Genomic DNA, 26,711 nt, shown 5'->3' on the forward strand with positions numbered 1-26,711 from the left:
AAGGGATGCAAGCGCATCTGTCTCTGGCAGGTGCTGGGGACCCCACTTGTTTCTCTCTTTCCTGTAGGTGGAGTGCCCTGGCTGCACTGTGGGGGGATCAAGACTTGTCCCAGGGGACAGCAGGAAGCACAGGAGCCAGATTTTCTCCTGCCCAATTTGTGGCCTCATAAACATGTACCTGCTGGAGCAGGGCTGCAGCAGGAGGTTGCTGTAGTGGGTGCTTCCAGGCTGAGCAGCAGTGGGAGGCATGGGTCATGAGGGCATTTCCAGCCCCTCTGCTTACTAATGTGTGTCTGCTGGGACTCGTTTTCCAGCATCTCTGTGTGACTGATGCAACTTAGAGCCCTGCTATGAAACTAGATTGCTTTTGATCCATCCCTGGATTCAGGTTTCTGACACCCAAGTGTGTGAGGGTGATTCTGGTCTGTACCCTGGTTCTAACTTCTTGCCAACTTGTGTGCCAAGAGGAGCACATACATTAGGCAGGAGGGATGGGAGCATGTACGAGTAAGAAATGGGGTGACAGTGATTCTCCAGCAACCAGTCCCTTACTGACACCCTATCCATTGCCACGTACCATGCTGCAGTAGGTTTACTTACCCTTCTTCCATGCAGGTCCGTCATTGTGGAAAACTCTGCCAGCAGCAACAATGCCACTGAAATCCTAAAGCCAGTGAAGAAACGAAAGAGGAAGGACTACCAGAGCCCTTCAGAGGAAGAATATGAATCTGAGCAAATGGTAGGAATAGTGCAGGGAGGGGATGTGTGCGCACATGCTGATGTCAAGGGTGGGACATGGGACACCCCTGTATGCACTGAGGGTGCGTGCAGTTCTCATTGGTGCTTTTCAGTGCTGTGTCAGCTATGTGTCAAAAGGGTAACCTGTAGGCTGTTAATACCAAAAAGACTTGAATGTGTGGAGCATTAGGGCTTCTAGACACTTGGCTGGCTGTTTGGCATGCTGAGCACCTTGGATTGGGCAGTGCTAGGCATGTCCACATTGGGCTGTAGGTATCCAGCACTCTCAACTGCTCTCTTGAGTCTGGGCCACCAAAGTAAGTGTTGAAGTAAGAGAGTGTTTATCTGCATGATGTGTATCCTGGGGAAGGGAGAGTGACTGATGAGGCAAGGAAGCTCTGCTTGCCAGCCCTAACTGTAGCAGATCCACTCCAGTTGTGATTGCTACCACTTAGCATCAAAATCCCCCTTGGGCTCCTGGCACGGTATGGCCCTTTGCACTGGTGTGAGGGTACAATACAGCATAAACCACTGTCCAGACCTCCAACGCAATGGGTTTCTTTTTTGTCTGCTCTCATGTCTAGGAAGAAAAGCAGGAAGAGAGGAAAAACTCTGCAGGAGACTCTGTCATCAGCAATCCAGAGGCTGATGCGTGGAATGGGAGCCAGCACGGTATGGAGGGCTAGGCGGGTGGTGGGGTGAGCGCTCTCGCCATGGCTGTGGGGTCCAGCTGTGGTACTGTGGGGCTGGGCCAGCATTTTGGTGCTCCAGCAGAGTCAAACACCCAGTACAATGCAGTGGTACATGTTCCTGAAGGCTTGTAAGCTCCTCTGCTGGCTTGATCCCGCTCTCTCTGTCTCTTTCCATTTCTCTCCTTTCCTCTCTTTCTCTCCATGGGAAGGGTGCACCCTTACAGATATGGCTGTGTCTTCTTCAGGCACTGGGCCATGCTGTACAGTGCTTTCTGGTCCCTTCCCTTGGGAGCTGAATTTATTACTTGCTTGTGGATACCGTGTTTGCTCCAAGAGACACTATCCTGAGCAGCAGTGTAACTCTGCGCCATGTCTGGCTTTGCCCCTGCTTTGGACAGTCTTACAGGGAACTTCCCTCATGTTATCGGGAGCTCACAAGTTTGGGAGCTGCTCCTGTAGGTCTGGTGCAGCTGAAGCTGGGTGATTTGGGGTTGTCTCATCTCGTGTGGATCTATTCCTGGACCATATCAGAGGAGATCTCAAATGCAGAGCTGTCAACACAGCGGGAAAGGAGACAAGCTGAGGGATGCAGTGTTTGCTTGTTTGATTTTTTCTCTGCAGTGTGATGGGGGTAAGGGGGAAGGAAAACTGGGGAAAATACTGAAAATAAACATTTATGGGAAACTTTTTGTCTTTGCATAGTGAAAGGTCATACTCAAAGTAATTTTAAAATTAAACTCCAGTTTCATGCTCTTCTCCATAGCCAAATGTAGGGACAGTAGCAGGGGCCAGATGTCATTAACCCCTGATGTTACACTGAGTTAACCACTATTAAAAAAAGATCTCATACTTGCTTGCCAGGTCCTTTTCTCTACAGTCTGAGCCCTGAGCATGTAACCTTCCCTGCTGCATACAAGTAAGCAGTGATGAGCCTTGTTATTTTAGCATTTTTCTCTTATTTTAGAAGTACATCAGCAAACAAAATATACACCTGGATGCTTCAGTGCAGCAGAGTCAGTGTATGCTCTGTCTCCAGGTGTATTTGTCATTCTCCAGAAGTGCAGAGCTTGTACTTACAGATTCCCCAAACATGCCTGCCACTTTTTTCTATGTCCTAAAGAATCATAAAGGTGTTTGTCACTCTTAAGTATTAGCTCAGCATCTAGGTTAGTAACCTTGCTCACTGAAGCTCAGCTTTAATTTCTTCCGCAAGTTCCTATTTTTTCCATCTCCGCTTCCACTAAGCCCAAGGGAGGAAGGAGTTGGTTTGTTTTTCCCTGCATTTCTGGCCTGTCCTACCAAAGGCTGTCTGCCATGGCTGGCCTGTAGCTGTGAATTACTCAGTGCTGGAATAGGCACAGCATTCCTGGAGTCCCTTCAGGCACTATGAAGCAGGGAGAGAAAGTGGCTGGAAAGCAAGAGACTTGGCATGTGTCTCATGTGCCCTGGGTAAGGCCTTTGTGGCCTTCCCAAAGGGGCTGAAGGCACGAAGGATTACCTCCCTGCCTATGAAGAGATGAAGTTGTCTTCTTTTCCTGAATACCATAAGGGTAAATGCATCTCTAGGGTATCAGAGTGGTCCTGGTGTGCCAAGGGGGGCTCAGGTGATTGTCTCAGAGCAAGGATAGCAGAGCTGGTGCCTCCGGAGTGGTGGTGGGAGGTGAGCTCGCTGCTGGTTTGACTGGCCGGAAGCCCCTTGCAGCTGCGAGTGATTCCCAGACCTCTGGATGGATCCTGCTGGCTGTCCCAAATCCATCAGTGCTGTGGCCATTTCGGATGTACTAGCTGGAGGAGGACTGGTTGCAGAGGTGTCCTGATGCTTTGCACAGGATGGCTTGTCCCTCAGGCTCCTTCGGTGCCTTACTAGAACATTGTACAGTGACAGAGGATATTTGGGTCATGGGGACCTGTGTGAGAGGGGGCCTCTTAGCTCTGTCCCTCCTTGGACAGCCAGCCAGGTTTGCTCGTGAAGGGGCTCTGGTAGGATGGTGCTGAGCTTTGCAGGGATGCAGGCCTGTGCGTGAGAATGGGATGTGGCCCCAGTGGGAGCCATGTGCTTGCCTGCCCTCTGCACTGCCCCGAGGCAGGGACAGAGGCTGGAGCAGACCCTCAGCAGCGCCTCTTGTGTGTGCGTTTGTGCTGCGCTCAGGTGCCAGTGAGGAGAAGAAAGAAGGCTGGTCTTGGGCGTCCTACTTGGAGGAGCAGAAAGCTGTCGCTGCCCCTTTAGATCTCTTCCAGGATGTGAGTTGGGATTTTCCTGTCTTTTTCCTTCTTTCATCTTCTCTTTCCTTTCCCTTTTTTTTCCCACCCCTCCTTCTTCTCTTCTCTTCCTTGCTTCCCTATTTTGTGGGACTCTGAGCGATAAGTAAGCTCCCATCTTCACCTGGAGGTGACCAGTCAGCCTCCAGTTTTGATTTGCCCCAAGTCCCACTCCCCAGCAGGGTGCTGTCCCCCATCCCAAGCACCCCACATTTGCCTAGGACACCCCTGTAGCTCTGGCAGGGTGATGGAGCCTTTCCAGCCCTTCCTCAAAGCCAGGTATGGGCTCTTCTGAGGCCACGTTGATGCGCTGCACCCCTGCTCCCAGGTGTCTGATTGCCAGGGTGCAAAAGGAGCCAGGCCTGTGCCCCACTCTCCCTGGCTGCAGCTTAGCCTAGGGGCACCCTGCCCTGCCAGTAGCAAGAGATGCAAACCCACAAGGAGGTGGAAGAATGTGTTTTTGTATGGGAAAAGAATTAAAATTTGGATGACAACATGACCTGTGGCCCACAATCTCCTGGTCCCAGCAGCTCCCGTTGCCTGATGGTTGCTCCTTGGGATGGTTCTAGACCCAACTACCTGTGTCGTTTTTTACATTGTAGTTTAATTTTTGTTTCCAGTACCAAGTAGCTTCCCAGCACAAGAACGGCTTTAAAGTGGGGATGAAGCTGGAGGGGATTGATCCACAGCACCCATCTATGTACTTTATCCTGACAGTGGCTGAGGTAAGGCATCTCCGGTTCCCATGTTCTGTGGTTCCTCCTCACACCTGTGCAGCGGGAGGCTCTGTGGGAGGGGAGGTGCTGCCAGCTGGGCTGTGGAGGAGACTGGCTTTGGGCCCTTGCCTGCATGCTGCTCCATGACATGAGGTGGCACTCCATCACCTTGGTCAAGCAAATGAGGAGTTTCCTTCCAGTTTGGAGGGGCAGGAAACAGTGCTGTAGAGCAGCTGTCATGCCCCAGCCTAGCTGGTCTCTTTATCAGCCTGACACAGCAGGGCCATGGGGGGAGAGACTGTGGTGATGGCAACAGCTTATCTTACTGCTGGTGCTCCTCAGACAGGTCTGAGCCCTTGAGATGGAGGGTGTGGGGGCATTGCATTGCTCTTCCTTGTGTCCGTGGAGGCCCTCTGTCTGTGGGGCTTTCTGCTCAGCCATGTGGCAGCCGAACCAGCCTTGGCTCACAGTGCTCCCCAGGCAGGCAGAGAGATCAGCCATACAACAGTGGCTGCTGTTCTTGCTGCTGGAGAGATTTTGCCAAAGCAGTATGGCATTTAGCCAAAATCCCTGCACCAGCATCTCCCCCAGGTGCAGAAAAGGGAATCCTTGCTCTTGCTGGATCCATCAGGGTGCCCCACCATGGCGTCTCATGCACCAGCCTGAACCTCCCCTATCAGGGCTGGCTTATGGTAGCCTTGCATTTACCCTGTTCTGTGATGGACACCTTCTGCGACTGGCATGTGCCTCCCTATTTGGGCATTGGCCTATGATTGACTCTTGCCTTCCCTAAGTGGTATGCTGAGATTATGTGTGGGAGGGGAGGTGTGTGCAATGCTCAGCCAGGGACAGCAGGTGGTTTACATGGTCCTTTCCTTTTCCTGCCCTCCTTGCTGATAGGTGTGTGGTTACCGGATGCGCCTCCACTTTGATGGCTACTCTGAGTGCCATGATTTCTGGCTGAATGCTGACTCCCCCGACATCCACCCTGCTGGCTGGTTTGAGGAGACGGGGCACAAACTCCAGCCCCCAAAAGGTAAGGAGTTAGCAAGTCTCAGTTCATGGGTCCTGTTGAAGGAGGGGGACAAGTAGTGGGCTCCCAAATGTAGAGCTGGAGATGGGGACAGGGTGGCTCCATGGGGCCCAGGAAGGGATGCTGCTGTGCTGGGGGTGTTCCACAGGACAACATTTCAGCCACCCATCACGCTAAAGATCTCTCCTCACTCCCTTTTGGGGCAAAGCCGTGTCACCCTGGATGTCCCAGTGCCAGGCTAGAGCCAGCAGCTGTGCCCCAGGGCAGGTGGGACTGATGCTTTCTGGGGAGGAGTTGAGCTCTGGATTTCCACTCCGCTGCCAACATTTCCTAGCACTCCTTCAAAATCAGCCATTGGGCCTAAGCCACGGGCTTTGGGTTTCCCAGGGCTGCCGTAGACCCCGTCTGCCCACAGCAGGACATGCCTGGCAGGGTGACGGCTGGTCGGGGATGGCCGGTCTCGGCCTCATGACCTCCTGGCTGCTCTTGGTGAATTTGGTGCTCTCCTTTGTCTTCCTGAGGGGTTGTAGGTTATAAGGAAGAAGAATTCAGCTGGACAAACTACCTGAAGATAACAAAGGCTCAGGCAGCTCCTAAGCACCTCTTCATGGTCCGAAACACTGTGAGTAGCAGCTTCTCCTTCTAGAGCCCGCAGGTTCAGGTGTGGCTTCTTCCCCTCCAGCTGAGCAGACTACCTCTGCCAGTGCTGGGCTTTTCTCTGTCCACCCCACGCTTCTCAAGCCTACAGTGCAAATGGCCAGGAGATTGTACTGCTGGCATTGCTTAATGAGATGTGGCATGCTTTGCTGCTGAGGATCTGTAGCTTGGACACTAGTTTGGTGTGCCCAAAATTGGCATTGGTCTGATTCACTGTTTCATCCAAGTCGGTCTCATGGACAGTTAAATCTGTTGGAAAAGTACTGGTGAGGAGAAATAACTGCTACTCTCAACAATTGTTTTGCCAAAAACTCTCAGTTAATGTTTGATAACTATAATTCTTTTGTCTCTGTTTTGTGTGTTCATTGTTTCTGTCTCTGCCTTTATTTTGCATATGGCAGCTTGGGTAAAGAAAGTTGGAATATAGCGGAGTGCAAAATGCTGATGGTTTCTTTGTCAGCTACAGAGGAAACTCAACCTACTGATAAATCAGCCTTTTCAAGTTATTTATCGTGTCTAAACCCTCCTGTTCATTGCTGCGACAATCCCACTAGCATGGGACACAGCATTTTGCACAGATTTTGGCTCCAAGAAATACAGGCAAGGTAGGATGAAAGGTCCCATCCTAGCTCCTCCTGCGAAGCCTAGGGTATTGCTGCTGCCAAGCCATGGTCACTGCTAACACTGCAGAAGTGTGACCGCAAACAAGTGTTCTGTGACAAAATATGAATCAGTGTAAGTTGGAGGCTGTTTTTCTCTTGGAGGTTACTACTTATAGAAGTTCCTGAGGGTATGAAGATTTCTTTTCCTCTTTCTTTGAGTGGCCAAGCTGAGTTACTTACCCTCTGCCTCTTTTCTTGCATGCAGAGCAAGGCACTGCCCTTCTGGGATCCTAAGTGATCCTGGGCCTGCCTGGAGTCCAGGGAGGGTCTGGTTTTGGGAGGGTTTGGGCAGGTGCCTCCTTGCAGCAGGCAAGGGAAGTGGTGAGGAGGGCACTGGGATTGCGGTTCTGAAAGAAACCTGTACCTCTCTTCTCCCAGCACGAGGCTTCCCCAGGCTTCGAGGTGGGCATGAAGCTTGAAGCTGTGGACCGCATGAACCCTTCCCTGATCTGTGTTGCCACAGTGACTGACGTGGTGGACAATCGCTTTTTGGTGCACTTTGACAACTGGGATGATACTTATGACTACTGGTAAGTGCACAGAGGCTCCTGGGGTGCCAGTGCTGGGGAGACACCCTGCCACTGCTTCAGCAAGAGTGACAGGCTGCTCGGGAAAATGTGGGACAATCCCAGCATGCTGCTGTAGACAGGCCACCAGTGGTCCAGTGAGGCAGAGGGTCACCCCCTGTGCTGGGGGACAAACCTTTACTGGTTCCACATCACCGCCTGGGACATTGCCATGGCCCTGTAATTAACATGGGGCAAAGACAGATGTGATTGCATGCTGTGGGCTTGCCCTGAAATCCACCTGGAAGATGGGGCCACCTGCAATGCAGAGACTGAAGGCCTGATCTTAAAAGGAGCCCCTGCATCTTTAGGCAGGGGATTGTGGCTGGGGTGGGGAGGTGTCCTAGTTGAGGCTGGTTAAGGCCAATTAAAATGGCCAGTTAGCGCAGTCAGGATTCTGAGAGCAACTGGTTCCTTTGTGGCTGGAGCCCTCTGACCTCTTACTTCTTGCCCTGAGGAGCTGTGGGGCTGCAGCAGTTTCTGTCCCCAGCTACTCCTCGCTCTCTGGTGCTGGGCAGCTACCTGCTCTGTCCCAGGGCAGACCTGTGAAGCAGCAGCACCCGAGTGTGCTGTGACCTACTTGGAGCTGTGACCAGGACATGAGCTCCCCCCAATTGCTCAGGTCTCACTGCTCCGAGCTCTGAAAGGCATGGCCTGTCTCCCCACTTGCAGCAAAGGGTTGCTGTTCCCTGGGCAGCTCTGTGTCAGGGCTTGCACCTGGGGTGTGTTCATGTTGGGCCTTTGTCTTGCCAGGACCCGTGGTTCCCTGGGTCACTCAGGGACAAGGGTGCTGTAGAAGACCTCAGCTTCTGCAGGGGCTTTTGCTGATGGTGCAGGCCTGGGGGGTGCCACCAAGTGGCCTGCCCTGGGCCCCTGCAGCCCGCGCTGTCTCGCAGTGATGAGGCGGGTATGTCAGCCCTATGTAAGAGTTTGGGTGTGTTTTCTAGGTGTGACCCCAGCAGTCCATACATCCACCCAGTTGGATGGTGTCAGGAGCATGGCAAACCCCTCACACCTCCTCAAGGTGAGTGAGTGGCCTGGGAACGCAGCCTTCACTGGCACATCCCCTTGGGGACAGGCTTCCCAGGGTGGAGTGGGGAGCCTGGGGGTGCAAACCCCATGGCCCTTGCTTGTCTGCAGATGAGGCAGTTTCCTTCAGCAGGGCCACAGCCAGGGAGGTGGCATGGTCCTGCCAAGGCTCCTGTACATGTGTTCAGGTGCAGCATGGCAGTTGTGTCGGGCCAAGTGGAGACATGAGGACATCCAAGCTGTCTGTGCAGGCCCAGATGCTTCTGCTTCCTTGTACCCTGGATTTCATGGTCCATGAGAAAATAGTAGTACTTCTTGATGTCTCTCAGGTTCCTGTGTGCCTGACACAGACTTGGTTGGTCCTTCGAGGCAGTAAGACATTCTGGGGTATTTGCTGTCTTCCTGCAGGTGTATCTCACCTTCTGCATCTTCCCCCTACTAGATTATCCTGACCCCGACAACTTCACCTGGGAAAAGTACTTAAAGGAAACCGGAGCATCTGCTGTCCCAGCTTGGGCCTTTAAAGTGGTGAGTGCCACATCATCTGCTCCACTGTGCCTGGGCAGGAATTTGGGTTTTCTCCATTGACAGGTCTTTGCTTTTATGAAAAGTCAAGTGATGTTCAGTATGCTCCTGCCACAGGCCTGGGATTTGGATCTACGCTCAAGGTTCAGAAGTCAGGGCTATCCTGCGCAAATATTTCAAAACTGGGAAAAATGGAAAGTATGACCATCCCCTTGGCTAGACAGGATCTGGATGGTGGGAAATCATTTAGGCTTGCTTTATAGTTGTTGTCTCCAACTGCAGCAACAGCAGTTGTGACCAGCCAAGTGTGGCTGCAATATAGATCACAAAAATGTGTCTCTTGGAGACCTTCTTCCCTTGGGCACAGCTTTCCCATCTTGTTGAAACACAGCTTAGATCCAGGAGGCCTGTCTCCACTCTCTGCTGTTGCCACTGTGAGCTGGGATGGCTCTTACCCGGACAGGCCAGGGCTGGGAGCTGGGCTTGAGGAGCACACACTGCTGGGAAAGCTGCCATGGGGAGTGGGAGCCTGAAGAAAGGCTCTGCTCCCCACTGACCTGGATTCTTCCTGGCCTCAGCGCCCACCCCACAGCTTCCTGGTCAACATGAAGCTGGAGGCAGTGGACAGGAGGACTCCTTCCTTCATCCGAGTGGCCACTGTGGAGGATGTGGAAGACCATAGGATAAAGGTGGGTGCTGGAGTCTCAGTGCTGAACCTGTGACCAGGCACTGCGGTGGCTTGCTCCTGCCCTTCCCAACTCACTGCCAGTTACAGTGGCAAAGTGTGTGGAGGTCTGTGGAAGCACACCGTGCAGAGGTTGGCAGGTCCCAGTGCCTGGCTCCAGGAGTGAAGGAGAGCCTTGTGCTGCAGTTCAGCTCTACCCTGCTGCTTGCTCTCAGCTTGGAGGGCTCCAGAACTCAGAGAGGTGCCCTGAGGTTTGAAGGGTGACCTCTCTACTTGTCTCCCCAGATCCATTTTGATGGCTGGAGTCATGTCTATGACTTCTGGATTGATGCGGATCATCCGGACATCCACCCCATAGGCTGGTGCTCAAAAACTGGACACCCACTGCAGCCCCCTCTCAGTAAGTCATGTGCCTGGGTCAATCCCTCATACCAGGGCCCAAGCATGCCAGATCCCCACTGCTTGTGCGCAGAAATAGGAAGGCAGGTGCTGGCCAAGGATGGGCAGAGAGGAAGGGCTTTTCTGTAGAGTTGTCAGTTGAAAAAGTCCTCCTGATTTGGCACAGGCAGGGAGCCCAGAGCCCTGGCTCTGCCTGGGGCTGCAGCCATGATAGTGTCTCTCCTGTTTCTCCTCCTGGTCTAGGGCCAAAGGAACCAGCCTCCTCTGCCCATGGGGGCTGCCCAACCCTGGGCTGCAAGAGCATTCCTCACACCAAGAGCTCCAAGTACAGCTTTCACCACAGGTGAGCTCGCCAGCATGGCTCAGAGGGGCACAGCTTCACTACTGGCTCATGCCAGCCCTTCCTCCGCGCCTCTGCACCTGCCACCACCACCACAACCACCTGCACCCACCCCACGCCTGGCTCTGCCCCTGACTTAGGGGCAGCCCTTGCTCTCTCCAGGCCAGGCCCCAAGACAGCCTGGAGTCTATGGCTAGTGTAACTCCTGTGAGCTCCTACTCTGCGGCTGTCCTGTGGCACCCAGAGCCCCTGGGGGTGCCCTATGTGCCCATCTGCCTGTGGGGACATATGGGATATGCAGGGGACAGTGCCTCTAAGATGCTGTTCACTGATGCCAGCTTCGAGGATGATGTTCCTCCTGCCCCCATGGATGCCTTTCACTGTGAGGTTGTGAGCTGGGAAGTCCTGAGAAGGAACAGTGCATCTCCCCCAGCTCAGTCAGTTACTTGCGTGACCTTTTCCAGGGGAAGCCAGGCATGGTGTAGTGCTGACCCCAGCATGGCAGGCTGGCATCAAGAGGAGCGAGTATGGTGGAACATCCATGAGGATGGGGAAGGCAGATCTGGCTCCCAGGGGTTTCTCTACTGGCCACACTCATGACACTTGCTTCCTTTTCACTCTGAGGCTAGTCTGGATGCCTGTGGGGGCAAGGAAGGGAAGATGGACACTCTGTGAACCCCAATGACCTGCTTGATCAGCACTGTGGTGACTTGCACAGGGTCACTGTGATGGCAGCGGAGAAGGTGGGACGGGTGTTTGTACCTGGAGGGACTGGGTGTGCCCTGCCCATGCACCCAGCGCCCTCGCTCGGGGAATCTGTTCAGCGAGGTTCAACGTCTGTACTCTGCTTTCCATGGCTAAGGCTATGGCTTCCCGTGCTTGGGGGTGGAGGCGTGGCCCTGCTGGCTCGCCTCCCCCATGCTGCTCGGAGCCAGGTCCAACGCTTGCCTCCCCTCTGTTCTCTAGGAAGTGCCCCACACCGGGTTGTGACGGGTCAGGACATGTGACGGGGAGATTCACGGCCCATTACTGCCTCTCAGGGTGCCCACTGGCAGAGAAGAACCAGGGCAGGCTTAAGGCAGACTTGTCCGACACGGAGGCCTCAACTCGCAAGAGGAACCTGATTGGCTTCCCTCAGCGAAAGAAATCTCGGCACCACGGGAGGTAGGGGCAAGCCCGGTGAGCCCCATGCAGCAGTGCAGGGCCCCTGTACCATGACTGCCATCCCTGGGAGGGATGGCCAAGCTGGAGAGGCTCCTTGACCGCGGGGGAGCACAGTTGCTGGCAGCTGGCGTTTGTCCTTCCAGCTCTGTTGGGCACCTTTCTTGGTTTTTCGTCCCACATTTTGTGTCTTTAGCTGTCAACCCTTTGGGTCAGGGTCCAAGAGGTAATCCTTGCTCCCACTGCCAAGGCATTGCTCTGTGCGGTGTGGAGGAGGGCCCTCGGGCCAGTCCCAACCCAGTTGGAAATCGGTCTTCCTGTCTCTTTAGAGGGCGACCTCCAAAGTACCGGAAGATCCAGCAGGAAGACTTCCAGAGTAAGTGCCATCCTCTGCCGCGGTGTCATCACAGGGGCAAGGCTTGAGGAGCTGGGGTGGTAGCTGTTGGAGGCATGTCTGCCTTGACTCACTTGCTCAGACCTCATGCAGGTCAGCACCAGTGAGGAGCTTGTGGTCAACTGCCGAAGTTGGCCATCTGACAAAGAACGTCCCTACCTCTTACCAGAGCTCTGCTAGGTCCCTCATCGTGTCTCTCTGTTTACATCTGTGAATCTGTGAGTGCTTTAGGGCAGGGAATTGGGATCCTCCCTCTATGGCAGTGCATTTTCCCCAGCGCTTTGTCCTCTTCAGGCAGGGATGCTGTGCCTTCATCCTGTGGCTGCCGTACCCCAAAATATCAATGTGGTTGTGAAGTGCCAAATTATTGCTGCAGCACAGAAATCGATGCTAAACAGTTTGCTTGGCATTTAGTTCTGACTGACATAGGACAATGACTGACATTTATTCCAGCCAGTATCCCATTTTACCATAGGCTGTCCTGCTGCCTACCCCAGCACTGGGGATGAATGAAGAGGATGTCTTCTTGGGAGCCATCCTTGACTCCTGGGAGCAGAGAGCAAGGGAAAAGCTTTGTTAAAAACATGAAATGAACTGAATGATATGGGCTGGCATTCTGGTGTGAGATTTGATATGGAAATCTAGTTGAGTATGGAAAATGAATGATTGAAGGTGGTGAGAACAAGGCAAAGCCAAGCTTGTCTCTAAACTTCTTCCCTCACCATCCCCAATCCCACCAAACTGAACACTTGGATACACTGATATCCTATTAATTCAAGGGACAACCACTAGCTCTTGATACCTGGACCCATGAGACCATCTGCTGCCAGCCCTGGGCCCTCCCCTAAATGGGGCCTTCCCCAAGGCTTGTAGGATAGGATGGGATGGGATGTTCTTATCTTTCTACCTTGTATCACATCTTGCATTTTTATTGCCAGCTATTTCTTCAGACAATATGCACCAATCGCTCTTCATGTCTGCCCTGTCTGCCCACCCCGACCGCTCCCTGTCGCTCTGCTGGGAGCAGCACTGCAAACTCCTGCCGGGTGTGGCTGGCATCACAGCAACTACAGTGGCCAAGTGGACCATTGATGAGGTAAGATGGTTTTGAAGACTGCATGCTGGCTCCTAACCCGTTGGCATGGCTGGCAGCACTCTACCTGGCTGTGCAGCACCATGGTACATGCACAAGGCATGGAGGTGCTTCAGCGGCCCCTTCCCTGCATTAGTGAGAAGACGGTCTGCTGGACACGCTTGGGTGGTACTGCATGGACAGCTGCCAGACATGAGCCCTCATGGCAGCTTCTGGGAAGCACATGCAGAACTACCAGGTTCTCGCTTGGCTTGAATGTGACACTAGCCCAGGGCAAGCAGGTGAAGGCAAACAGCAGTCTCTTCATTTAGCATGTTACAGTTTTCTAAAGCAATCAGTTTCATCTTTGCCAGGTTAAAAAATTAAACCATAGACTCTGCAGATAAGAAGTCACTTCCCTGTTTCTCTGAAAAAGAAATCTTTACCTCAGATTCTTCATCATCACCTTCCTTCACTTTCTTGGGCATCTATGATGGGCCCTCTGAAGGCCTGGGTAGCTGGAACTGTGGCATCAGTCCCAGCAGCCAGCCGTGCCCTAACAGCCACATGTTACCTTACAGGGTGCAAAATGCCTCTGTGGAAGTGAGGATGTGGGCTCATGGGAGGTCTCCAGCCATAAACATTGCTTCTGTCTTGACATTTTTCTCAATTTATTCCAAGGTCTTTAGCTTTGTTCAGACTCTGACGGGTTGCGAGGATCAAGCCAAGCTCTTCAAGGATGAGGTGAGAAGGGCTGGAGGATGAGTGCAGGTGGCCAAGGATAGCTGTTTGCCAACAGAATAGGGAGGAATTGGCCAGTGGCCTTCCTGCAGCACGTTGCTGCTGAATGCTGAGAGCATGTCCAGCACCTGGCAGCGATCCCACCCTGCAGCCCTGGGGGCAGCAACCCCACTGCATTTGAGTGTGCAGCTGTCTGCCTGTGCAGATACAGTCACAGGAGGGGAGATGCTGACCCCCAAGGAGCTGTGCTGCCCTGTTGTCCTGGCATGGCTGAGGGATGGACCCTCTGGGGAGGGTAGGATGGGGGAGCAGGAGGAGGATGGTGCTGCAGCCTTAATAGCACCATCACCTCTTGAGGGAAGCTGCTTACTCTTCACCCATTCATCCTTCCCTGCCTGCATCCTCTTACCAGCACAGCAGTTTGGTGGCATTGCTGTCTGTCAGGCAGGTTCATTGTTTTTAGACCCCTCTGTGGACAGACACACAGAGGGGCTGCTTTCGGGCATGTACGGTACACCCAGGGCAGGCTGATGCTGGGCACACTGGGTACAACAAGTGTCTCAGCCTGTTAGTAAATAGACCCTGTGCTTTAAGGGTGCTCAGGCATGCAAAGCTGAGATGGAGGCAGCCTCCACGTGTGCAGGAACCTGGAGCAGGAAATGGAGGGGTGTTTGCCCAGAGCAGGTTGCCTGCTGGCTGTGTGCTGTGCTTGTTACACTCTGGTGCAGAAGCCCAGGCTGGCTGCAGTTTGAGCTCCTGGGGCGGCCCCTGGAAGGGCCTCTCCCCCTCTCTGCCTGGTTCCTGGTCACGCGAGCTCGCAGCTCTGGCTTATCTGGGGCAGTGTGGGAATGCTGTGGGTGGCCCCTGCCCTACTCCCTGGGATCATCATCTGTGGCACCTGGCTGAGGATGAGTGCAATTGTGCACGTCCCCAGGTCGTGCCTGTGCTGGCTGTCCCTAGGAAGTCACAGCCTGGGTTTTCGGTGAGTGCCTTTGTCCCCGCTCTCCTCTCCAGATGATTGACGGTGAGGCGTTCCTCTTGCTGACGCAGTCTGACATCGTCAAGATTATGAGTGTCAAGCTGGGCCCGGCACTCAAGATCTACAATGCCATCCTCATGTTCAAGAACGCTGATGACACCTTAAAGTGACTTTTCTTGGCCCAACTGGGACACTCCCTCAGTACCGGTGCTGCCAAACTGTCTGGTCAGGACAGAGATTCCCCCTGACCGAGTGCAGCTTGTCATGTCCTGCTCATGTCCTCTCGGATGCCGCATCTCCACTCTCCCAGCAGTCCATCTCCCATCCTCTCCCCTCCACTCCACACTGCCCTTCTCCTCCAGCACTGGATACAGGCTTGACCCCAAGCCTCAGGGGTGGCTGCAGGGAAAGAGGGTGGACATGGGACTAGCCTGTTCTAGCGTAACAGCTGCCCCCCATGTCCTGCTGTGACTGCACTGATTCGGGGGGGGGGGTGTTGAGGGACAGAAGAGCAGTGCAGAGGGTGTAGCAGCTGGGGGCTGACACCACTACTGAAGTCACGCAGATAAGGGAAGGGAATGACTGTGTATGTGCTTGCACCCATTTAAAGGCTGGTCTTGGCTTTGCTCAGCAGCTGAGTTTGCATTTTTTTTGTTTGTGTTTTTTTTCTTCAACGTGTTCCTCTGGAGTGGCTTGTGCTAACATTGTTTCCAAGGGATGCTCTCAAGGAGCTTCTGCTCACTTTGCCTTTTTCTCTGAATTCTTTTGACTTTCCTTTTTAAGGCCAGATGACGATTTTGCTTTGCCCCTTCACTGCACTGGGAACCAGTGGCCCACCTCTTGCCCCTTCCAGGGAGCAATGTGTCCTGGTTGCTGCTCTGCCAACAACCAGTATCTGTGCTTTATTCCTCTTTACTGTAATGCAGCAGCCCCAGTGCCCCACAGGGCCAGGGCTGGGTGGGTATAGAACAAGCTCCGTTTCCTCTTGCGCTTCAGGCTGTCTTGGCCAGCATGTCTCTAGGAGAAAGGATGCTTGGTTAACTTGTGTCCCTTGAAGCAATTAAAAAATCCTCTGCAAAGGGGAGTTGAGCCCTCTTTGGCCCATGTATTAGGAACAAGGCTCTTTCTAGAATGGAGACAGCTGCCAAAGACAAGAAGCATCCATTCCTCCATAGGCAGATCCATGGCTCGCTTCTGAAGGTGTTCCTGAGTTGGGTGACTCGATCCTGCTGAACCACCTTCTCCCCCTTTTTTGCCCTTGTGAGGCCCCCAGGTTTTGCTGTCTGAAGAGCAAGATCTGCTGTCCCTGGATTCCTTACCTGCAGAGCTAAAAGAAATTCACCAGTTAACTCTTTTTTTTCTGTCCTTTTAGTAACATAGCACCTTTTCAGTAAGGGTGCAGGCATTTGGGGAATGTCCATGTAATGCTGTCCCTTGTAATGGAGGAGAGGCCAAGTAGTCTAGGACTCCAGAGCCAGGAAAGCCAACATGCCTTAGGGGTTCTGGCAAAGTCCCAGGCAGCTCCTGATAGTCCCTTTGTCTCCTGGCATCACCCAGGCTGCTCTCACCATGGTCTGTCATCCTGTGCATGCCTGCTGTGGGTGCTGTTGGAGCAGTGGTGTGGCCATGCAGTGCTGGAGGGCGGCCCCCTGCCCCAGGAGCTCTCCATAGTCTGCAGTGATGTGAGCCAGGTCCCACATCCACTTTCTTTCCCATTCCCAAGAATGATGTATCAGTAGCAAAACAATTTTTCCCCCTTTCCCGGTGCCCAAAGACAGGCATGAAGGGTTCTTAGCAAGTGCACCAGCAATGTGTCTTGGAGCAGCGCTGCCTTGGGAGCTGCTGTCAGACCTGGGTCAATCTGTTCTAGGCTTCCCATGGAAATGTAGCATTTTTTGACTCCGTTATTGAATATTTGGGATCACATTTGACCTGCTCTTGAAACATCTGCTGCTTGCTCTTCACACAGGACTTGCAACTAGTCTGTGTATTTTTGTCAATGCTTGGGTTTGATTTAGGCAGCTCTTCCTCTCCTTTCCTTTTTTTCTTCCATCTCTTCAAGCACTGCAGTGCAGCCAGCTGTGGAGAGGGGGAGAGTGGGAAGGAACAGCTGTGTTCCTGGGTCCCACAGCCACCCCCCAGGTTGCCCTTGATCTGCAGTAAATGGTCCTGAAGTTGGTCTCTTCAGCTGATGGGGAGTCTCCTTCTGGGCCACTGTGTGCTGGGGGAGCAGATGAGCCCTGTGATCTTCAGCTGTGCAAACAGTGCTGAGACCTCTCCAGGTGTGATCTGGAATGGAAAGACTCCCTTGCACAGGACATGGTTATTGAACTTATAAGGAGACATCTCATGAAAGCATCCTATTCTCATCTGCTCCATTCTCTCATGCTAGGTCATTCCTCTTGTTGGGGAAGGGACTAAGCACTGTCACTGGGTGCTGGAAGAGGAGTTGCTACCCAGGTGTCAGATCTGAAACGAGTGTGAAGGATGGGGAGCCTTGTCTCTCACAGGGCTGCCCTGGAGAGCAGAGGTGGTGGTAAGCTCAGAAGACTCCTGCTGAAGGGGAAGGGGAGCCATGATCCAAGCCATGGCTGGCCCCCAAGACTGTGTACAGCCAACCTCTTGCAATCAGCTCTTGCTCTGCTGTTGGGTGCAATCAAGCTGTGCTCTGCTTGGGCAGCAGCAAAACAGGCAGAAGTGCATGCTCCAGACTGTGCTAGTCATGGGCATCAGCAGGAAGCTGTGCCCATGGGGCACTGCCTTACCTGGGCTCTTATGCCCTCCCTCTAAGAGAGCAGATGCAAACTGGACAGGACTGCCAAGGTGCTCCCCCTTGGCTGTGGGGTCTGGCTGCACAGCTGGACCCCAAGTCTCTGCTGGGTCTGAGCTCTGCGCAGGGAGCAGCTCTCCGGAAAACCGGCCCCACTTGGAAGGGTGATGCGAGATGTGAGGGTCCCTGTTGGACACACTTGCCTGCTGTCTTGAGCATCAGTTCCTCAGCCTCTTGGGCTGACTCAGCCGTTTGGGTACAAAGCTTCTGGATTCATCTGGGTGAGAGTTACAGGGTTTGTAGGTGGTCAAGGGCTATTTACTGTTAAAACTTAGAACCTTCTTGTTTCCTTTAAAACCAAACTAAACCCAAAGCATTGTGTGTGTATGTGTGGATGGGTGTTTGTGACGGTACCACGATGCCATTTCCCCTAGTGTTGGTGTGTCACTGTTTTAATGCGGTTGTGGCTCTGTGGCTGTGGAGGTGGCAGGCTATGGTCCCAGGGTCTCGGGTGATGTGTCCTCCATGAGCAGAAGTTATCTCTGGTCCCAGCAGGGAAGCCAGGAGAAGGAAGGTCTGCTGTACCCCTGGCCTTGGCAGGTCCTCCATCTCCACAGAGCATTGACTGGGAGTCCCCCCCTCAGGGAGCATCAAGGGCAGCTGTGACCAAGGCAGAAGCACCAAAGTTTTTCATCCTTCCCCTGTTGCCTGACCAAACTCCTCACAGGGATGTCCACTGCCATGTCACTAAGAAGCTGGAGAGGACAATGGGGCTGAGTGGCCCACGGGTTCTTCTCTTGGGTCTTTCTGAGAGATGTGACTGCAGCCAAAATTTGTAAGTCAGTGAAGAATTTTTCAAGTCAAATGTTTTTTTGAGTGGAGGACTCCAAGCCTGTGCTCCTGTCATTCCTGCCCCTGCTGCAGATGGTGTTGGCAGGGCTTAGCTGGAGCCATGGGAGATGTCCTACCACATACTTCAGCCTTGGGCACGGGGTGTCTTCTGGGACGGCTGGTCCGCAGGTGACTCCAGGTGCATGGGAGCAGTTGGAGCCTCTCAGGAAGGTGTTTCTCCCTCCTCATGGAAACAGGCAGCATTGTGACGGTGCAAGGCCAAGGTCTCCGTTTCTGTGAGAGCAGCCAGCCTGAAGCTCAGTGAGGAGGGCAGCCATGCCTGCCTCTGCCTTCCTCCAGTGATTTCCATGTCGATCACAAGCACTTTTAGAAAAGAAAGAAACCCTCCAAATTGTCTAGGAGGGTTGAAGGCTTAGGGCAGCTGCTGCCTGCAGATGCAAACCTGGGGACATGAGTGCAATGAGGAGCATTGGAGAAGAGGAGGGAGCTGTGAGAGGGATGTGACTTGGCCGCTTCTGCTCCTCTGCTCCTCACTCCATAACCTCCAGGAGGGGACCAGTCAGTGCAGAGGAGGGGGAAAGACCTGAGGGCTGCAGCCTAGCTCCTTTTCTCCAATCCACCCCTTCCCTCTGGGGCCTGAGGCTCGCTCCTCCTTGGAGGGAGGAAAGGGGGGCGTATTTTTGAAGGAGCGTGATTATGATAACAAAAGCTTTTTTGCACTTTCATTCATTTTGCACTTGTTTTCAATTTCTTTTTTCCGTGTTTTTGATATTTGCACCTCCTCTTTGTGTTTTCATAACAAAAATACTTTTGTTGTAGCCAGTGAAGCTATTCTGGAACTTTGTGTCCTGAGTATACAGAGGTTTAAAGGTTCTATATATATAAATTTACATCTGTATAAAAGTAAATTTATATATAGAGATCATGGTGTGATGTGTTCCGTCAGTGTTTTAAAATAATAAACGAATGTGAGCAATGGAAGTCTGTGCAGCTGGACACTGGTTATTTAGCCCTGCTGCCTGCCCTGGGGAAAGGCGCTTGTCCCTGCTGGGGACAGGAGACAGACCTACAGACATGGCAGGGGGAGGTGGGCTGGCTCCCTGGGCCCTACCCCAGCCCAGAGTCATGCCATGCCGTGCCATGGGTGTCACCCCAGCCATGCAGACCCCAAAGCCCACCCAAACCCTGCCCATCCCGCAGAGTGACTCCCAGAGGCAGCTGGATGGGGAGGGACAGTTTATTTATCCCGCTGTGAGGTGCTGGAGGGGAATCCCAGTGTTCCCTTACTGGTCCCAGTCACGGGGAGCTCTGTGTGTGAGGAGCATGCTGGCCCCTCCAGCTCCAGCAGCTGGGGCAGCACAGCCATCTGTCCCACTGAGGCAGAGGGGAGCTGTGCCCCGTCCTAGCAGGGCCTCGGCCTGCGCTGGTGGCTGTGCACAGCCTCAGCCATGATCAGCCCAAGCAGGACCAGGACCCCAGCCCCCAGGACCAGGCGCACCACATTGCTCCAGGTGTAATCTGCAGGGGACAGGAAGGGACAGTCACTGGGGGACCCTGGGAGGAGCCCCCCTGGGAGCTCCTAGACAAAAGGAGTCCCGTGGGGGCAACATGGGGTACACATGGGGCTCCCAGGGCAAACACATGTGGACAAGGGGGCATGCTGGGGAGCTCCTGGGCTAAAGAGGGATAAAGGGAAGCTCATAGGGAGCAAAGGGAGCCCCAAGGACTCCTGTTGGCTCTACCTCCCACATCCCTGCCCCGTGGGACACCCTCTACCCACAGTCTCTGACCTGTCACCCCACCCAGTGGCACCAAAGATGCGGAGAAGGACAGGAACGTGGAGCTGGCCCTCACTTGCCACTGCCAGTCAGACGGTGCCACTGGGCTGCAACGGGACATACAACTGTCCCTGGGGCTGGTAGGTGCAGGCACAGGTGTCCCCTGACCCTTGCCCCCCAACTGGTAGCGTAGCAAGCCTGTGTCTGTAGGTCATCTGTAGGGTCTCTGAGGAGTTGCCAAGGCTCAAACATGTCTGAAGGAAGCTGTAAGCCTTTACGGACTGCTATTACAGCTCCTTTCTTCTCTGACATCCTCTTTTCTAGTTCCCCCAGGATGTGACAGACGCCAGCCAGGGAGGAAGAGAAGAGCAGGATGTGGCTGGGGGGATGTCTCACCTCTCACTACAAAATCCAGGGTCTTGCTGACAGCAGACCATTCGAATGAAGCACCCTTGGTGAAACACTGGCAGCTGTAGCGGCCCCCGTTGCCTTTATGCACATGGGAGAGGTTGAAATCATCTTGTTCCTTTGAGAGTAAGCTGAGGGTTTTAACCTGGCCCTCCAGGTACAGAAAACAGCCAGCACTGGAGTGTGCGATGGTGCAACGGAAAGTCACGTAAGATCCTGCAACCACCTCATGCCCAGGCAGGACAGAGAGGACAGGTTTGGGGAGACGGAACTCTGTGGGGAGAGGAGAGGGCATGAGAAGGTGTGTAGGGCTTTGATGTGGTGGCGGGACCCACCAGGATCTCAATGACCCCACCACCTGGCTCAGGCAGAGGTGAAGATGGTCCCCACCTCTCCAAGCCAGGGAAGAAGGGAAAAACCCTGCCCATCATGTGGATGGGGAAGCCAAGTGGCTACGTGCATCCTGGTCTGCCCATGTGGCATCTGACCCCACACAAAGGGGTAACAGCACATCCCTCACCTTGCACCATGACATCCACGGTTTCACTGCGAGCCAGCACAGTGTCCCCATCCACGTAATGGCAGCTGTAGGGACCTGTGTCCTCGTGTGTGGCATTAGAGATGGAGAACTCGGCCCTGCTGCCACGGAGCTCCAGGCTACGGAGCTGGTGGCCCTTCTTGTACAGCACGAAGTTCCCATTGTCACCCTGGCAACTGCAGCAGATGGTGGTGGAGCCTCCAGGTGGGATCACCCCAGGTGGCTTCAGGAAGATGGAGATTGTCAGGGCACCTGCACAGGGAGAGAGGTGCTGCCAGACAGACAGGGAGTCCCCAGCGCCTGGCTGCCCTGCAGTGAGCCTGGAGCTGGCTCCAGGCCCCATCTCCACACAAAGGTGAGTTTTGTTCTGTGGGGCTGGGGAAGAGACCTGGGAGATGGGTTCAGGACCAAAGATGTGTCCAAACTCCCCACCTACCTCCTCATGATACTCACTTGGTGTAGCCTTGCTGTGTGCCACCAGCCAAGCACCTGCGAGAGAAACAGCTGTGTAACATCTCTGTGGAGTCTCCGGATGCCTCATGTCACCCTCACGAAGCCCACACAGCCTCTGGCACTCACCGAAGGCTAGCATGTGGGTCACGAGCAGCATCATGTCCCTCTTGGCTCCCTCTGTCCTCAACTTGAGCAGGGCTTCTTCAGAGGAAGGCTTTGGCCGGAGGCACTGAGCAGCTGGGTGGCTTCTTGTGGGTCCTGATATGCCTTTGTTGCCACAAGCCACCTTCTGTCCCACAGCTTGCGTTTCTGCAGACACAGTTGCAGGGCTGGGATGGTTGAACTGGAACCCAAATGTCCCAGTCACCTGCCCAGGGCTGGGTACTCGTGACGACCTGGTCTTAGGATCCTGCAGACCTTAGAAGAGAAGCTATCATGGCTTTTTGTTTCTCTTTCTTAGCTCTGGTCACTTGATGGGGAAACAGCTTCCTCTCAGCCCTTGCGAAACAGGGTAATGTTTTGCAGCCGGGGCGGGGAGAAGAGACAGTGCAGGACTCTTTTTGAATCTCACCGAGAAAGCTCCAACAACAAGTGGCGTCATAAAATAGCTGTTTAAATAAGACAGAATAAAAAGGGGACTATAGATAGCAAGTAAATCTTACATCCATTCAGAGGCAGGGCACCCCACTGTTCTGCAGCATCGATGGGCCCTGCATAGATTTTCCCATGGCATGCTGTGCAAATCCCATTTGTGGAGATGTGCCCAGCATCTGAAGGGGCATAAGATTTACTTGTGATCTATATTCCTCTTTTTTATTCTATGCCATTAAAACAGATATTTTATTGCTCTATTTGTTGTCAGGCCTTTCTCACCACGGTCCAGGAAAACCTCTGCACCATGGCATGTCCCCTCATCATGCCCAGAAACCCTGCATGGTTTCCCCCCGCTGCAGTGCAGACCAGGTAGTGGAGGGGGAAAGGACACTGGGCCCAGCCATAGGCTATGTCCAGGCTGTGCTCTTCCCCATGGCTGCCAGGTTTGGTGGCTCCACAGAGTGGAATAGGAGGGAAGTAACTTGGCTTCCCTTTTGGTCTCCTCAGGGGCTGCTTCATCCCACCTGGTCTATAGTGTTTTTCTTTGGAGGAGGGACAGCAATATCTCCTACCTGTAGGTCTGGATCCAACCCACAGGGCTGGCCCCATTGCTCATCCATCCAGACCTCCCCAGTCCTATGCTGGAGCAATGGCAAGGTCCTTACTCCAAATAACTGCTCACTTCCACCACACCTGGAGCCTGGCCTCCAGCCTTCTCAGCTGCCATCTAGTCTGGGTTGGCCAGTGGTGTAGACAGAGCTCCCTTTGGTGATAACAAAGGGTTAATTAAACAGGGGAAGTTGCTTGCACTTTTGGGTGATGTGGGAGCAAGGAGAGCAGGTAAAGGATGGGTTGTGGGACTGGAGCTGTGTAGGACAGGTGGCAGCTTGTCCAGGGATGCCACACTGATGAAGGCTGCAGCATCTCCAGCTCCCTGCCCTCCTGCAAGCTGCAGGGAGGCATGTCCTGCCCTCTGCCAGCTGTGCACAATCTCTGCCACAATTGGCTCCAGCAGGAACAAAAGTGCAGGGCTCAGGGCTAGGCAGATGGTGCTTATACAGCTGTCATCTAGGGGGAAAAGGCAAAGCGGCCACTGGACTTCTCCAGGGCTCTTGGCTGCCCCATGTGGTCCCCCCTAGATCCTCTACCCTTTTCTTTCTTCCCCCTTCAGCCCTTTTGGTCTGCCTTGGAGATATCACAGGGTAGGAGAAGTTTTGCAGCATGGTGTCCTATGGGCTTCTCCTTTCCTGGGCACTTCTTCTGGCCCCATCTCCTGTCTAACCCTCCTTTGCCTCCCCCAGGCTCAACCAATTCTTGGCACCTCCTTGGACAGCCTCCCTTCAGGCCCATTCATCTGAACAGCCTCCAACTGTCCACACTGGCCTGAGGGACACCAAACTGCTCTGGCCTCACCAGTGCCCAGTAAAGAACAACTCCCTGGCTCACCCTGCTGGCTATGCCCTGGCTAATGCAGTCCAGGACAGGGTTGGTGGCGATGCCACAGGGCCTATACATGTGCATTTGGGACTCCTGGGCCCTCCTCTGCAGAGCCTTTTCTCTCATCCCCCAGCTAGAGACCTACCTCTGGGTGCAAGTCCAGGGCATGGGACCCGCAAAAGAGCTTTGCCCTCTGTCACTGGTGTTAGGGTTTGCTGCATCCAGCAGCCTGAGACAAAGCTGCCACAGCTCCATGCCCCCAGGTCCAACCAGCTGTTGAGTCAATGGCCGATTTCCAGCAGGCAGCTGTGCAGGCATGCCTATACAACATGTGCATGCACACATATATATGGCCAGCCACACAGCTCAATACAGGCACACAGAGCACTCATACAAACAGCACCAACAGCCTCATCCTGCTCCCCTCTCTGGCTGATCAGGATGTACCCCTTATTGTACACCTTGAGGCAAATTTGAGCTTAAATATAAAAAGGTTAATGAACAACACATTGGGCAGAGTCCTACCATCATAAGCGGTTCTACAAGGAGTCTGAAAAGATGCGGCACAAGCCAATTCCTTATATACACTTGCACCAGCACCAAAGCACCAATCCTGTGAGTGTGGGTTCATCCCCAAGCTCCAGCTCTACTGGCCAAAGGTGGACCTTCAGTGATTGCATTGCATGATGGTTACAAGACAAGGCTGCTGCACTTCTTACCGTTATCAGCAAGGGAAATTTCACTCCCTGACAGGAGTCAATGTCCCTGGCTTTCCCATTCCCAGGCAGTTTAACCCCTACTGCAGTTGGACATCCTGACCTTCCATGCCAGATCATTCCTTGGTCACAAAGTACCATTGCTGAGCAGTTACACCTTCACCTGCCATGGTTTGTCCATGGTCCGTATGCCTGCAGATAAACTTTTATCACATAATGTAACAACTGCCAGTTCTAGGGGCCATTGGACTCCAGTGGGACAGCTGGCTGCATCCTTCTGGTGCAGCAGCAACAGGCACGTGGCCCACTGTCCACATGGCTGGCTGGTGGGTCCTGGCACTGCTGGAATGCCCCATCTCCATCCCTGTAGAGGAGGAACACCACATCCCAGCACTGGCACATGTAGCAGATGCTCATGGCTGTCCTCAGTCCCACCACAGCTCTGAGGCTCAGGGGGATGAAGAGCTTGGGAGAGTGTGATCTGCATGGAGAGGGAGTGAAGCCATGAAGCACTGAACTGCACACCACTGCGGTCAGGAGTAAGGTGGCAGAAGGAAGAAGGCGAGGAGGCTTCCCTGAAGCGTTGTGCCACTGCATCCCTTGAAGTTTGTCCTACACTCATCCCAAGGCAGCATGTCTGTTCTGGTTTAACCCAAGCCAGCAACTAAGCACCATGCAGCCGCTCACTCGCTCCCCCACCCAGTGGGATGGGAGAGAGAATCAGAAGGAAAAAGGTAAAACTCATGGGTTGAGATAAGAACAGTTTAATAGAGCAGAAAGGAAGAAACTAATAATGATAATGATAATAATAAAATTACAATAATAATAAAAGGATTGGAATATACAAAACAGGTGATGTACAATGCAATTACTCACCACTCACCAACCGATGCCCAGTTAGTTCCCAAGCAGCGATCCCCCCAGTTTATATACTGGGCATGACATCACATGGTAGGGAATATCCCTTTGGCCAGTTTGGGTCAGCTGTGCTGGCTGTGGCCCTTCCCAACTTTCCCAGGACTGTGTCCAGACAGCTTTTGAGTATCTCTAAGGATGGAGATCCCACCACTTCCCTGGGTAACCTGTGCCAGAGCTTAGTCTCCCTCACAGTGAAAAAGTGTTTCCTGATGTTCAAAGGATACCTCCTGTGTTTCAGTATGTGCCCATTGCCTCTTTTCCTGTCACTGGACACCACTGAAAAGAGGCTCCATCCTCTTCACACCCTCCCTTCAGGTATTTATATACATTATTGAGATCCCCTCCAAGCCTTCTCTTCTCCAGGCTTAACTGTCTCAGCTCTCTTAGCCTTTCCTGATATGTGAGGTGCTCCAGTCCCTTCACCAACTTTGTGGTCCTTTGTCAGAGTGGCTACAGTATGTCCATGCCCCTCTCATAGTGGGGAGTCCAGAACTGGACACAGCACCAGTGCTGAGTAGAGGGGAAGGATCACCTCCCTTGACCTGCTGGCAATACTGCCTAATGCAGCCGACGCTACCATTCACCTTTCTTTCAGCAAGGGCACATTCCTGGCTCACAGTCAACTTGGTGTTCACCAGAACCCCCAGGGCCTATTCTGCCCAACTGCTTTCCAGCCAGGTGGCCCCCAGCATATACTGGTGCATGTGGTTGTTCCTCCCCAGGTACAAGACATATCACTTGTCCTTGTTTTAACTTCACAAGGTTACTATCAGCCCATTTCTCCACGGTAGCGAAGTCTTTCTAGATGACAGCCTGACCCTCTGGCATATCATCCACTCCTTCCAGTGTGGTGTCCTTTGCAAACTTGCTGAGGGCATACTCCTTCTTATCATCCAAATCATTAATGAAAATGTTAAACAGGACTGGATCCAGTATTGACCCCCTGGGGCACTCCACTAGTTACTGGCCTCCAGCTAGACATTGTGCTGCTGATCACCACCCTCTGGGCCCGGCCACTCAGCCAATTTTCAATCCACCCCATTGTCTGTTCATCTATCTGTACCTCAACAGATTCTCGTGGAGTATTTTATGGGAGACAGTGTCAATGGCCTTACTGGAGTCCAGGTAGACAATACCCACTGCTATCCCCCTCATCTACCAGGCCAGTAATTTTGTTGTAGAAGTTTATTAAGTTGGTTAAGCATGACTTCCCCTTGGAGAAGCCATGCTGATTTCTCTTGATGATTTTATCATCATTCATGTGCCTGGAAATGGTTTCCAGGATTAGCTACTCCATCACCTTCCAAGGCATCAAGGTGAGGCTGACTGGCCCATAGTTCCCTGGGTCCTCCTTCTTGCCCTTCTAGAAGATGGGGGTGACCTTTCCAGTCTTTGGGCACTTCTCCTTGTCACCATGATCAATCACATATTATCGAGAGCGGCCTCACAATGACATCAGCCAGTTACCTTAGCACTCACTGGTACGTATGTCCCACCATGGCCTATGGACTTATGTATGTCTAGTTTGCTTAAGTATTCCCTGATCTGATACTTTTCCACCAAGGGTATATTTTCCTTGCTGGAGACTTCTCTCCTGGT

The 26,711-nt window shown here is 53.3% G+C and overlaps 2 protein-coding genes and 1 long non-coding RNA gene across 8 annotated transcripts in view; 1 reads left to right on the plus strand and 2 right to left on the minus strand.

Moving 5' to 3' along the window:
• Nucleotides 1–19,127, plus strand: part of L3MBTL1 (l(3)mbt-like 1 (Drosophila)) — a 30,688-nt gene extending 11,561 nt beyond the window's left edge. For 5 of the 6 annotated variants that reach the window (XM_010564582.1, XM_010564581.1, XM_010564584.1 and 2 more), the window contains 17 exons: nt 616–739; nt 1,323–1,410; nt 3,580–3,671; nt 4,310–4,414; nt 5,306–5,441; nt 5,960–6,060; nt 7,136–7,287; nt 8,271–8,347; nt 8,795–8,880; nt 9,456–9,566; nt 9,848–9,962; nt 10,205–10,304; nt 11,268–11,465; nt 11,792–11,838; nt 12,795–12,952; nt 13,610–13,672; nt 14,684–19,127. In XM_010564582.1, the coding sequence (XP_010562884.1) occupies nt 616–739; nt 1,323–1,410; nt 3,580–3,671; nt 4,310–4,414; nt 5,306–5,441; nt 5,960–6,060; nt 7,136–7,287; nt 8,271–8,347; nt 8,795–8,880; nt 9,456–9,566; nt 9,848–9,962; nt 10,205–10,304; nt 11,268–11,465; nt 11,792–11,838; nt 12,795–12,952; nt 13,610–13,672; nt 14,684–14,818 (1,888 nt within the window). In that variant the 3' untranslated portion in view covers nt 14,819–19,127. The remainder of the gene's footprint in view (nt 1–615; nt 740–1,322; nt 1,411–3,579; nt 3,672–4,309; nt 4,415–5,305; nt 5,442–5,959; nt 6,061–7,135; nt 7,288–8,270; nt 8,348–8,794; nt 8,881–9,455; nt 9,567–9,847; nt 9,963–10,204; nt 10,305–11,267; nt 11,466–11,791; nt 11,839–12,794; nt 12,953–13,609; nt 13,673–14,683) is intronic. The other variant, XM_010564583.1, reaches the window with a different exon arrangement.
• Nucleotides 534–10,919, minus strand: LOC104829969. Its single transcript, XR_774176.1, has 3 exons — nt 10,404–10,919; nt 1,842–1,845; nt 534–547 (listed from the first exon to the last, which is right to left on the minus strand). It is a non-coding gene; the product is annotated as an uncharacterized LOC104829969 (long non-coding RNA).
• A 525-nt stretch (nt 19,128–19,652) lies between the features above and the next one.
• Nucleotides 19,653–21,870, minus strand: LOC104829971 (osteoclast-associated immunoglobulin-like receptor). Its single transcript, XM_010564588.1, has 6 exons — nt 21,843–21,870; nt 21,574–21,756; nt 21,448–21,483; nt 20,977–21,246; nt 20,445–20,729; nt 19,653–19,788 (listed from the first exon to the last, which is right to left on the minus strand). The coding sequence occupies exons 2-6, from the start codon at nt 21,605–21,607 to the stop codon at nt 19,673–19,675; spliced, it is 741 nt and encodes a 246-aa protein (XP_010562890.1). The 5' UTR covers nt 21,608–21,756; nt 21,843–21,870; the 3' UTR covers nt 19,653–19,672.
• Between the last annotated feature and the right edge of the window lie 4,841 nt (nt 21,871–26,711).

The sequence above is a fragment of the Haliaeetus leucocephalus genome, unplaced genomic scaffold (assembly GCF_000737465.1).
Source record: "Haliaeetus leucocephalus isolate CR32 unplaced genomic scaffold, Haliaeetus_leucocephalus-4.0 Scaffold182, whole genome shotgun sequence".
Taxonomy (NCBI): Eukaryota; Metazoa; Chordata; class Aves; order Accipitriformes; family Accipitridae; genus Haliaeetus; species Haliaeetus leucocephalus.

What these genes read in the sequence shown, in the direction of transcription:
- LOC104829971 (XM_010564588.1), bottom strand. Translation starts at nt 21,607, where the DNA reads ATGATGCTGCTCGTGACCCACATGCTAGCCTTCG. An exon ending in ACACAGCAAGGCTACACCAA is followed by an intron (nt 21,247 to 21,447) that starts GTGAGTATCATG and finishes CTCCCTGTGCAG; the next exon opens with GTGCCCTGACAATCTCCATC. An exon ending in CCTGGATTTTGTAGTGAGAG is followed by an intron (nt 19,789 to 20,444) that starts GTGAGACATCCC and finishes TGTCCCCTGCAG; the next exon opens with ATTACACCTGGAGCAATGTG.